Genomic DNA, 12,799 nt, shown 5'->3' with positions numbered 1-12,799 from the left:
TGTATCTAGGTGTACTTTCAGGAGAGACTTTCTCAGTCCAGCTTTATTTGTCTTTCCCTTTGCATAAGAGTCCTTGGAGGGCAGGGTCCAGGCTTTGTTCATTTCTGTTTCTTCCACTTGGCCTTGGCATACAGCACATGCCAAGTGCTATCTGACTCCTGTCTTTGCCTCCCTCTCCCTCCCTACTGTTGCAGCCCCTTGATCCTCACATGCAGGCCTGGCCTGCCTTGGACTCTGGAAGCAGAATCAAGTCCCTAAGAACAGAAGCTCCGTAAGCTCATGGTCTTACTCTAGGATATATCCCCAGGGCCAGCAAAGTGTCTGCCTCCCAGTAAACTCCCAATGAGCGTTTGTTGAATGAATGAATAAATGACACTATGATTACCCTGAACCAATGTCTCAGCTTCTATTCAAGTTTACTTGGCAGAGCTGGGTTTTAATCTCCCTGTGCTCCAGCCATCAGCTGATGAACTCAGGCTGCCTGCCTGTCTGCCTGACCCCAGCATTTTCAGCCCTGCTTGCCTTGGATTTCTTTTTTTTAAAAAATATTTTATTTTATTTATTTTGTTTGTTTGTTTTGAGGGGGTAATTAGGTTTATGTATTTACTTATTTTAATGGAGGTACTGGGGATTGAACCCAGGACCTCGTGCATGCTGAGCACACACTCTACCACTGAGCTATACCCACCCCTCTGCCCGCCTTGGATTTTACATCACCTTGCTTTGCCACCTTGTAGCCTCATCTTGCTCTCCAAGTGCTACAAGTCTGCCTAGCCCCTTTCCTGCTGTCACCGTCTTCTTTGGACATGTGTTTAATTCCTTGGACTGACCTTTCCACTTTCCATCAATCCCTCCCTACCACTCTTACTGCCAGGGCCCCATCACTAGCTCTGTACTGTCCTAGTTGGACACCTCATTCCAAGTATCTTGTCTTGCCCACTACTAGACATATAGATGCACTGAACTGTATTGTTTGGTCTCTTCAGTCATCAGCTAACTCAGGGGAAATTCAATTATTTTTGCAAAGCTGAAATCTGGTGCCTTATTTCATAATATGTGCCTTATTCCAACACTCCATAAAAGAAGACTGCACATCTATTATATGCCAGGCATTGTAGGGCAATTTCCCCCCGAACTGGACATTGGTGTTGCTTTTTAAATCATGCATGCATTCCTACCTTATTTAGATCATTTAACAGTGCTTATATATTGCTTACTACAGTATGTTCTTTGATTAAAATCAGTTCATAAAAGTTGTTCTGGGAAAGGAGTAGATAAATCAGAATCATTGTGACTAACTGGTGTGTGATTAGTCTTCTCACTGTCCAGTAACACAGTTAAAATCAACTCTAATACTGGTCTAGGAGACCAGGAAAAGTATGACTGGATTAATATGATTGAGGAGAGTATGTTTGTCTAGTTAGAAACTGAAGTTTACCATTAACTAAATGTTTCACTGGTATTCATGCTGAATTAACAGGTAGCACGTGGGTAACTGAATCCAACAAGGAACTGTTTGTCTGCTGAATTCCAGGAAGTCAGATATCGAGGAGGAGGAGGGAACGTGCATGTTTAAGGGGTAGACAGGTACTCAGCGCTGGTAATGGGATGTTTGGAGGGAGGATGTACACATTCAAATCACTCCGAATTCCTGCCCACAGACAGGAATGCGGTAGGTCTCGTCTCTGGCATCTGCTCTTGCTTGCTTGTTGGTGTGTTAGCCTTCCCACCAGCAGACATCGTGGGGAGTCTCATAGCTCAGGTGAGCAGAGACCAGGGAGCCGGCTGCTGCCTCTCAGGAGACTCTGAGAAACGAGCACTGCCTGCACTTGGGCTCCCAGTCTTGCCTGCCTTTGCTAGGACCGCAAGAGAGAAAAGCTTATGACGGGTTACTTGGGGGGCTCCCTTTCCATAAGCTGCACATTTCTAATGAGAGGCTGTGATAACAAAGCTGCATTTTTGCTTGCAGGAGAGTTCCAATGAACTGGCTCATGAAGGGGAAACACAAGCACGCCGGCCCACGCTGAGACAATAATGGCACTGCCTTCCGGTCGCAGCCTCCTTCTGATCGGGGCACTCGGCATCTTTGCACTCGAATGCTTCCCAAGAGCTCGGAGGAACAGCACGCTAATTTTCACGAAGGAAAACACCATCCGGAACTGCAGCTGCTCTGCGGACATCCGGGACTGTGACTACAGTTTGGCCAACCTGATGTGCAGCTGTAAAACCGTGTTACCTTTTGCGGTTGAGCAAACTAGCTACGATGATCATCTGACCATCTGGTTCACAGACACAACTGCACTGGGCCTCCTGTTGAACTTCACGCAGGTCAGGGACCTGAAGCTTTCTCTGTGCAGTGCGACCACTCTCCCCACTGAGTACCTGGCCATTTGCGGTCTGAAGAGGCTTCGCATCAACACGGAGGCCAAGCGTCCCTCCCCAGAGCAGAGTTTACTCATCCACGATGGTGGGGAGAGCGAATCCAGTGAGAAGCCCGTGTTGCCACATGAAGGCTGGCAAAACTGTATGTATATTTCCTTCTTAGATATGGCACTTTTCAACAGGAACTCATCCTTAAAATCATATAGTATTGAAAACTTTGCCAGCACGGCCAACAACTTCCCCTACTTTTCCTACTTTAAAACCTTCCCAATTCTAAGCAACAAAAGCTATATTGTCACATTCATTTACTAACATCGTAGCTGTGTCCGACCCCCGGGAACTCTGGCACACCATGGATCATTTCAATAAGGAATCTGAACAAGGTCATGGGTATTCCTCTGGGCAACTTCACTCCTCCCCCAGCCCCCATTCACACACAGCCAGCCCCCTCTGCCCCATCCATGCTCATCCATGGTTGCTGTTCTGAAAGACAAAATAAAAAGAACCAAAAAACCTACTTGATTCAGTCTGGAAACATGTCTCGAGGGCCAGCTAGAAGGTAGGCCCTTGCTGCTAGGGATGGGTAGAGAAATGTTAGATCAGAATGGAGATAGCAAAGCCCACCAGGGACTGCTTGGAGGTGCCCAGCATAGAGGATGACCCTCAAGAAAGTTATCTTCCTGTGAAACACTGCATCAGATTTTTTTTTTTTTTTTGCTCCATTTTGTCACACGGGCTGGAATTCCCCTAAGTAGAGAATGATTGATTTCCGAGGTTTTAAGGACTGTGAGCCCCACAAAATGATTAGGCTCTCTGAGACTGGTATTTTCCGAACATCTTGCTAAGAACATTCTCACTGAGAGAGGGAGTCTTGTGTGTGTTTGGTGGGGGTGGTTTGAAGCTTGGAGGAAGAACAGGCCTGGATAGGGTGGGACTTAGGACCACATGAGGGCACTGGGGTCCTGAGGAGGGGGAAACAGAAATGAAAATTGAAAGCCACAAAACCCAATTGCATAGGGTGTTTTGCTTAAACCCAGAGGAAGTTTTCCTCTTGTGGTCCTCCTCTCAGTTTGCTTCTCTTTCCTGGCCTCCTTCTGTCATTGGCCCTGCTGTACCACCTCCCTATTTCTCCTCTCATCATTCTCATCCTGTCCTTCTGCTCTAGAACTCAGAACTTAGATTAATACCATTAGAGCTACATTAAGGGCTAGCCTGCAAATATAATAGCCACTGATAGCATTATTCCCATGAGTAAATATACTCCGATTACTAATAGATACTTTTTTTTTAACTGAAGTACTGTCAGTTACAATGTGTCAATTCCTGGTGTACAGCACAATGTCCCAGTCATGCATATACATACATACATTCATTTTCATATTCTTTTTCTTTAAAGGTTATTACAAGATATTGAACATATTTCCTTGTGCTACACAGAAGCAACTTTTTTTTTTCGATTACTAATAGATAATTAACAAGAGAGCTTTTAGGGCTCAGTCCACATGGAAGTTTAAGACTGAAAAGTTAAGACACTTTGTACAACCAAGTTAACAAAATAATTTTATGCGTGTTGATACAAGGAACCAAGCCAACATTTTTTTTCAAATAAACTGGCTCATCATGGTACAAAGAAAATTTTCCCTCACAGAGACACAGCTCACCATTAAAGTGGAATGTAAAGAATCTGTGGTAGTTGTGGTATAAATGTCTAAATTCAGAGTGCAAAGAAGTTGAAACATTATTGAATTTATGATACCATAATGATAAGAAATAGTTTTATTATGAAATAACAGGATGTCTTGGGATTGATGACTCCAAATCACATTTATCACATTTTTCTTTTAATTCTTAACATAGGGTAACTGAAACAACCTGAAATGTCTACATTTGCTTAATTGGTGGGGGATTTGATCATTCAGGCTAATTAGTATGAGTCTATAATGTCAGTGTTTAAATTAGGCCAAAACTAAGACCAAAGTATGAATTTTAATAGAAAAATATAGTGACCTCATTACTGACATTGTATTTGAGAGGTAAGATTAAAATAATAGAAAAAGACAAAGAAGGAAAAAAAGAGGGAAAGAAAAAAATAGTAAGAAGGATATAAGTGAAAAGATTAATAATAAATATACTGCCATTAGTTACTTAAAATGTAACAAATTGAATTTTAATGGATTTTTATAAATAGAGTATAAAATTAAATGACTTTAGAAATTATGAGCATCTTAACGTGTGTATCTTCCATTTGGTGGCTTTTCAGAGTTTCAAAGCCCTATCACATGTTTTAAGTGCTTCTTCTAAGAAATAATTGTGGGTCACTGGGATTTAAATCAATAGAAGAAGAAAGCTAATTAAGTTATAAATCAAGCGTGAGGTTGCCAGATTTCTGGGCTGAAATGCATTTCAGGTTGTGGTGGCAGAGGATAAACAAGGAGCAGAGAAAATCTACAGCCTATACATGGCGGAAAAAGGCATGTGGTGCTCAGCCACAGGGTTGGGAGGACAGCAGGGAGTAGTGGGGATGGTGGCAAACTGAGAGTGTACATCCCCCCTGAAGGGGCCACAGCAGCTCAGGCCAGCTGAGTGTTGCAAGGGGAGAACACAGTGGGGCCAGATCTGATCCTTTAGGAGAAGAAGGAATTCCAGGTAATTTGTAAATGTCAGCACACTCTCTCACTTTTTTATTCATTGCTTTAAATAGCACTGTGTGGGTCAAACTATGTCAGTGGTCTGCAGCTAATCTGGGGCTAGCCGTTTGATCAGTGATGTGCTGGTGAAAGTTTAACCACCAGCTCTCCCCCAGAAAGTATGTGTGTATATAAATGTCCATGAGTTTATTATAAATTTTACTGATATAAAGGATGTGTAGCACATAATTTACAAATGATAATAAAATATATAATGATCTTTTTTTTATAAACTCTGTATACAATTAATTCTCAAATAATGCATTAGTTGATTTTTGCCAAATGCTTGTATCCAAAGACAACCTAGGGTTACAATTAATGAGCAAGTATAATTCTGGCATAAATGTTGGTGGATATTTTCATTTACGTGAGGAGTAAGAGGAAATTTAAACAATAAAGATGTGTGTGGGAATGTCACTTGCTAGTCAGTGCTGTAAACAACTACTTAGCTGAATCAAATAATAGTTTTCAAATACTGAAGGAAATCTTCCTCACTTTTGGGGACTACTCACAATGTAAGGGCTACAGACATGATATATATTTTAAGTTCAGTTGCATTGTTAACCTTTCTTTTCTATCACACTGAACAAAACAATAAATCAAACCCTGACATGTAGCGTTTTTTGAGACATTTTTAAGACATGTATTTCTTAGCTTTATCCACTGAGACAGCCAAGAAGCAATGACACCCCTGTAGCAAAGAGCACACCAATATCTACATTTTAGCTTCTCAAAACCATTTCCCATTAAAACAAACACCACCACAACAAAGAAAATAGAGCCTTAAAGAAAGGACTGATTCCAGGGGGCGAAGGCAGCAAAAAATTTAAGGTGAGTATGAAACATCTTAATGTGACAGAAAGTAAGAAAAGGTCAATAAATTGATGGGGACATTTTAAAAAATACAGGAGTCAGCTTAGAGGATTCCATTAGCTACAGAAGGACCACCTGAACATCAGTGCGATCAATTACAGGAGTGATCATAGCATACTGATTTGGAAAAGATTCCATGAGTCAGTACTGTCACAAGGAAGGAAGGAAGGGAGGAAGGAAGGGAGGAAGGTGAAAAGAAAGAGGGAGGGAGGAAGGAAAGGAAGAGGGAGGGAGGAAGAGAGAAAAAGGAATGAAGTGGGAATGGGAAGGGAAAGTACTGCTTTTCAGAAGAATGGCAACTAATACATATAGAAGGAATATTAGAAACCAAAATCAGCATTTTGCAAACACCACAGTAATGATGAATTTTGAAAAGAATCATTAGTAGATGCTAAAATGATTGGATGAAATATTGTCTAAAAGTATCATGATCCTTCAGATTACTTATTCATTAAAAATTGTACCTTTATGATGGAGAAAGGTCCGTAAGTGAGTGACTCAACTTAAGGGAACAAATTGGCATCGCAGGCTGCCTGATGAGAAGGCACTCATTCCTTGTGTAGTATTTTTCCCAAAAATGTTAAGACTGAATCTAATCCAAACCCAAATTGAGGGACACTCTGCAAAAACAAAAACAACAAACATTCCCCCACTGCAAAAAAAAAAAAAAAAAAAAAAAAAAAAAGACCTGGCCTGGACTCTTAAAAAATGTCATGGAAGTTTTAAAAAAGGAATGGGCTGTTCTAGAATGAAGGACACTAAATAGCCATGACAACTAAATGTAACGTGCGATCATCGTTGGACCCTAGTTAGGGGAAAAACCAACAGCTATAAAAGGCAGGAGAAGACAGATGTCCCAGCTCAAGCAAAGAGAGTAAACTTTCGCCTTCTTTGCCTTTTTCTTCTATTCAGGCCTTCAAAGGATTGGATGATGCCCATTTGCATTGGTGAGGGTGATCTTACTTCTACTGGAGACACTCTCACAGATACACCCAGAAATAATGTTTTGCCAGCTATCTGGCCATCCCTTAGCCCAGTCAAGTTGACACATGAAATTAACTATCACAGACAAAAAAAGGCAAATCCATAGAATAAGTAATCACTTTATCTAGTGAGAACAAATTGCGCCCCCTTCATGATGGAAAGGGTCTAGTACAATGAAACTAGCTGGTCCTCCCAGGGAGTGTTCCATATTGGGGGATCAACACTGCCTCTGCTGCTGACAGGCTGAGCACTAACCAGATCAGAAGTCCATGTTGAATCTATCCTTCATCCCTGATACCATGGTTACTTTGTTTACAAGCCCATTGTGTAAGCACTGGCATAGGCAGGGAAAGAGGTAGACTGGTATCTATAGAATGAGTCATCTCACCCATCTGCTTATTGAGAGCATCCTTTTTGGTGGGAGCACTTCGGAGTATTCACATAGACACAAATACCCCCTTATTCCAAGTCCCCAGTCATCCACCCCAGCCTTTCTCATTCTGGGTTCTATGAGAGAAGTAAACCATATAGAAAATTATCTGAATGACTATTTTCTCAATTCTCCCAAGATGGAACATACTTAGATGCATACAAGATAAGTTAATTTAGTACATCAAATGGATGCCTTTAGGCATTATGGCTAATTCTCTCTAGGAATCCCAGTTGAGAAGTGGTGATCAAGCCAAGCCATCAGTTACTATTAATGAGTCAGGATAGACTTGCACTTCTCACCATGTTCTTTCCAGGTAAAGCAGACAACCAGATGAACTGCTCGGTATTCTGATACTGGGAGGATTCCCCTTCACCACCTCCCTCATGTCCACTTCTGACTGGGGCTATAATGCTACAGAGCCCACTTTAGATGATGCCAGCACAACATGTGGAAATATACGTGTCCTAGACTTGAATTTTTTTCTTCCTTAATCAGTTGGTCATAGGGAATTTCTCAAGAGGTCACAAGTATAGTTCCAGGGACAGACAGCAATGCATAAAGAGCGAGAGCAGAAAAGCACAGGGAGCAAGTAGGTGTTCTCCCAACTTGCTCGTGTCTCGGAGACTGCTAGCATCCAGTCACCTATATACTATGTCCACTCTGTTTTGCTTGCCCAACATTATATTTTTAGTAGATCAGATAACTTCCATTTATTTGGGGCAGCTAAGATCACATGGTCCCTTGGTGTCCCATGGTTAGGCATTCAGTCTCTGTTAGGACTTACATCAAGCCAGGAGCAATTTCTCAAAAGGAAACAACTCATTTGTCATTTAATTGAATTCCACTTCACCTTACTACTTGATCCATATTGGCCACGGACCTAAGAGCATCCTTATTATAAGAGTATTTAAAGCCATAGGGCTTAATTTGGTCCCTAAAAAGAGAGTGAAAAAGAGGACCCAGGGTCAAACAACAAAGCACCTGAATACTTAGGGATCACTTAGAGGAGATCCAATAAGGGGGTTGACAAGATTTGTGAAGAAGGAAATAACATAAGCTTAGGGTGTTTTTGAAGCAATGGTGTTCTGGTAAATATTTAATAACTGGTAAATACTTAATCTCCAGGAAAAAGAGATCTAATCTGAGGCTTTTGCTGATTTCCATGATGTAAATACTCCCACCATGGCCAATTTCAAGCTACAAGGTGGCATCACTGAACCTGAAGTTGAGAGGAGAGTGGACAATTAGCTCTTGTAAGCCAAAAGGGCCAGCTCCAGCACACCCTTCAGAGGAGAGTGTTTCAAGTAGGAGACTGGAGTCAGTTGGGCTGAGGGCTGTATATGGGTCAAATAAGATGAACACAGAAGAGTCCACTGAATGTGCAAGAGGTAGGTCATTGATGACTTCCATAACAGGAGTGTTGGTGAAGTAGTGAGGACAGAAGTCAGATTGGAGAGGTTTGAGGAATGAATGGGACAGGAGGAAGGGCTGGCAGGGAGTGGAGACAAATGTGTGAAGCCTGGCTATGAAGGAGACCAGAGAAAAGGAGCAGTGGCTGAAAAGAGATGTTAAAAGAAGTTTTAGGACGGAACATACTAAAATAGGTATACATGCTGCTGGGAACGACACAGTGGAAAGTGTTGATGAGGCAGAAGACAGGGTGGACAGATTTCAAAACTGTAGAATAGATAAACAATATTACACTGTATAGCACAGGGAAATATACACAAAATGTTATGATAACTCACAGAGAAAAAAATGTGACAATGAGTGTGTATATGTCCATGAATGACTGAAAAATTGTGCTGAACACTGGAATTTGACACAACATTGTAAAATGATTGTAAATCAATAAAAAATGTTAAAAAAAAAAAAGAAGAAGACAGGGTGGACAAAAGAGAGAAGTCCTTGAGGAAACAGAATCTTGAGAGCAAGTTGCTGAATTCATCTTTGATAGGAAGAAGGCTACTTTTTTCATTTTCACATTTTCACTTTTTTTCACATTTTCATTTAAGTGGAGGCAAGGGAGACGAGTCCAGACACAAGCAGGTTTGTCCATGTGGCTCTCTCTGATGGTTCTATCTTTTCAGTAAAGAATTATGTAGTTATCAGCTGGGGAGGCATGAAAGGTTAGGGAAGAGGTATATAGTAATAAGCTCATGGTGTGGGAAAGCAAACTTACCAAGGAGACATTAAAAATACTGCATAGAAATCTCTGCAGATGGCTCTCCCATGAGCTCTTCATTGCCATATGTTCATACATTTTAAAGTCTCTGTCATTGTTTTACTGGAATGATGGGGAAAGGAACTGATAAAAACACAGTCATTCTCACATCTTTACTCAAAGTCTCTTTACTTCTTACTAAAAAATCTTCCCAGCTTCTTCTTAGTCTACCATTTTGTTAGGAGCTATAAGGCTCTTCGTAGGACAGTTTTGTGAAATTTGTGTTTTGCTAGAATACACATTTCCTGCAGAATTTCAAATATATTTTGGGTTCCATATAACATTTTCTCATAATTAATTTGGCTCGTCCTCATATCTGGTTATATCTGAAGTTGTGGGTGATATGTGTGTGTGTTCTGTATTATTAGGCTTCATTTTTCTTTGTAATTCCTATGTTTTTGGTTTTTATTTTATTATTTGCTTATTTATTAATTACTATTTTATCTTTGAATAGTCCTACTCCTCAAATTCTTTGAATTGTTTTGCTAGTTTTATTTTTTTGGGTCATTTCTGAGGCTGAATACTTTATTTTTGTTATTACTTTTATAATTATAAACTTAGTTTAAAGTTACACATTATTCTCTGAGTGCCCCTTCAGCTACGTACCATATATTTTTATATGGAAATAAGATTTTTATTAGTTTCTGGAGTTTTCAGATAATGTACATGTATTTTGTCTTCTTTGATTCAGAGATTTAGATGACTATTCATTAATTCCCAAGTAGTTAAGGCCTTTTTTTTTTTTTTAATTAGGAAGGATCTCTCACTTTCTTGAATTTGGTTTGTCATCTAATTTTTTCTCTGGTTGGAGAATGTGCCCTATAAAATCTCTACTTTGAAGAATTTGTTCAGGTTATTGTTTGTTTGTTTGTTTGTTTTTGTAGCCAGGTTAATGATTGATATTAACAAATAGGTGATTAAGTAGTCTGTGCAGAGTACAAAATTCTATCTGTACATTTGAGCTCACTGATTATATTATTAAAATCCCATATTACCGTGCATGTTATTTGACTACTTTATCTGTCTAATTCAGACTAAGAAGCATAGTAAAATAATGCATTACAAAAAAATTACGTATTTAGTGTCCATTTGAAGTTTGTAGTCAATTTAAGGGAAAATCAGGAAGGTTAACTAATTAGAGACAGATACAGAGAAGGCCACAGTCTGGCTCAACTATGGCTAGGGTTTTTCTGGGTGAGAACAACAAAGGAAGAGGGGGAAGGGAGTTGAAGTTGTTGCAAGGAAGTGACTGTAATCTTGTCCCAAAAAATCCAATCTGGATAAGGAGGGGGGAAAGGCAGGAGGAAGAGGATGGGAGGTGAAAAGTGAAGGGCTCATTGGACTGGAGGTAGAGTCAGTAGACTGAAAGGACGAAAGTGAACTAGAGAAGACTCCCAGTAACTCCCTAGTAATTTGAGAAGGTCCAGGGTGCAATCATTATGATTATGATAGAAGGCTGACGGAGGAGATCAGGAGGATAGAGAACAAACTCCAAGTAGGTGTTGCACTGGAACGTTGAAACCACTAAGAATGAATGAGCAAATATTCATAAAACAATTCTGGAAAGAAATGTACCAAAAATGAAGTGTTAAGATTATCAGTGCTTCTTATTTTCTTCTTTGTATTGTTCTGCATTTCCTAAATTTCTAAAATGTGCAGGTAGTACTTTTATAATTAGAAAAAGATTATTTTTAAAAGTCCACTTAGTTTTTTAAAAATTCAAAGCTTGATTTGATACTTCCTTCTATAACCATACTACAGTGTATTTAGTGTACAATTTGCTGCCCTTGAGTAAAACTAAATAACAGAAAAAAGAAACATTAACTTCTTTTATACCCAGAAGAGATACTTACAACTCTGTTGTCTTTAATAATGTATCTGCTTTTGATTTTTCCCCCAAGAAGGAAAGACAATACTGCATGCATGGTATTGAGCTAACAGAGATAAGTATGTTCTTTTAGACAGGATGCACTGCTATTTTTGCTTCTGTAACGGTTGTGTAGTTCTTAGATGTATTCATAAAGTGTGCATTGTGAATGTAATATAAATATCATACCACGGTAATGAATTATACTTTCACACAGTAACACTAGAAGACATAAAATACTAAACCAGATAAAATAATTTTCAGCTGCTCCCTATTTTGCATGAAATACTCAAAGAAAAGTTTACAAAAGGAGACATCCTGGAGCTATTAATTGTAATCATCTTGAAGGAAAATGTTCTGCTCAATCCCAGAAATCTTTCCACATGTACTAATGATAAAGAGATTTAAATGGCCATTGGCACATAGGGAAAAAATGAATCAAGCTGAAATTTATATCATTTTATTGTATCTGTGGGTTTTAAGTTATAATATCCTATTGATTTCTTCATAATATTAACTGCAATCAGTAATTAATTTTTGTTTTTTTACTTGTTTTATTATCTATCTCCAGTACCTGATTAAAGACCTAAAAGGAGAAAAAACACATCTGTCTTGTTTATATTCCTATTACCTAGCATCATAGCAGATCATAGCAGATGCTAAATAAATTTTGTTGAATGAATGGATGATTGGATGATGATAGAACTACCTGGTCTAAATAGCAGATGTATTTTTAAAATACTGAATAAGCTCAATATTTCCATGGAAGTAAATAAAACATTGTTTACTTTTAAGATACTCTAAATTTGGATGGAAAGAAATTTCACTAACTTTCTTTTTGTTGAAGAAACTATCATTTCAGAAGATGAAGGAATAGCCATTACAGTTCAATTGCCAATCCATTCATAAAAGTTGAGTGTTCTCCAGTGGGCATACTAATGTGGCAAAAAAAATTTATTTTTTAACTTCTAAAAGTCTGAAGCTTTCAAATGTGAATTACACCAATAATAGTAGTTTGCTAGAAAAGATAATCTTACTGAATTAGATACAATGGCTAAATGCAGTTTGAGGTAAAGAATTTAGAAATTTTCTAACATTTTTAAGAGGGCCATTCACATGCTCTGGAAAGAGGTGCTTGGCTCTCTTTAATTGCAAAAGCTACATGCTTGCACGGTAAAGAGCTTTACTCAGTTTAACCCACTGCTTAAATACCACTGAGTATATCTGTATGAATATCTTTAAAAAAAGAAAAAAAGGAAGAAAGAAAAGCTCCTCTCTGAACAAAAGCTATAGCTGAAGAGTTATTAAACTGGCTAAAATTACCATTACTACGAATTTAAGTAACTCTT

At 39.0% G+C, this 12,799-nt stretch overlaps 1 protein-coding gene across 1 annotated transcript; it reads left to right on the top strand.

Annotated features, from left to right (window-relative positions):
* Positions 1 to 1,389: 1,389 nt before the first annotated feature.
* EPCIP (exosomal polycystin 1 interacting protein) lies at positions 1,390 to 9,240 on the top strand. Its single transcript, XM_064496861.1, has 2 exons — positions 1,390 to 1,672; positions 1,970 to 9,240. The coding sequence occupies exon 2, from the start codon at positions 2,035 to 2,037 to the stop codon at positions 2,692 to 2,694; it is 660 nt and encodes a 219-aa protein (XP_064352931.1). The 5' UTR covers positions 1,390 to 1,672; positions 1,970 to 2,034; the 3' UTR covers positions 2,695 to 9,240.
* The last annotated feature ends 3,559 nt before the right edge of the window (positions 9,241 to 12,799 follow it).

This window comes from Camelus dromedarius, chromosome 2, assembly GCF_036321535.1.
Source record: "Camelus dromedarius isolate mCamDro1 chromosome 2, mCamDro1.pat, whole genome shotgun sequence".
Lineage (NCBI taxonomy): Eukaryota > Metazoa > Chordata > Mammalia > Artiodactyla > Camelidae > Camelus > Camelus dromedarius.
This window is presented reverse-complemented; position numbering and strand designations above follow the sequence as displayed.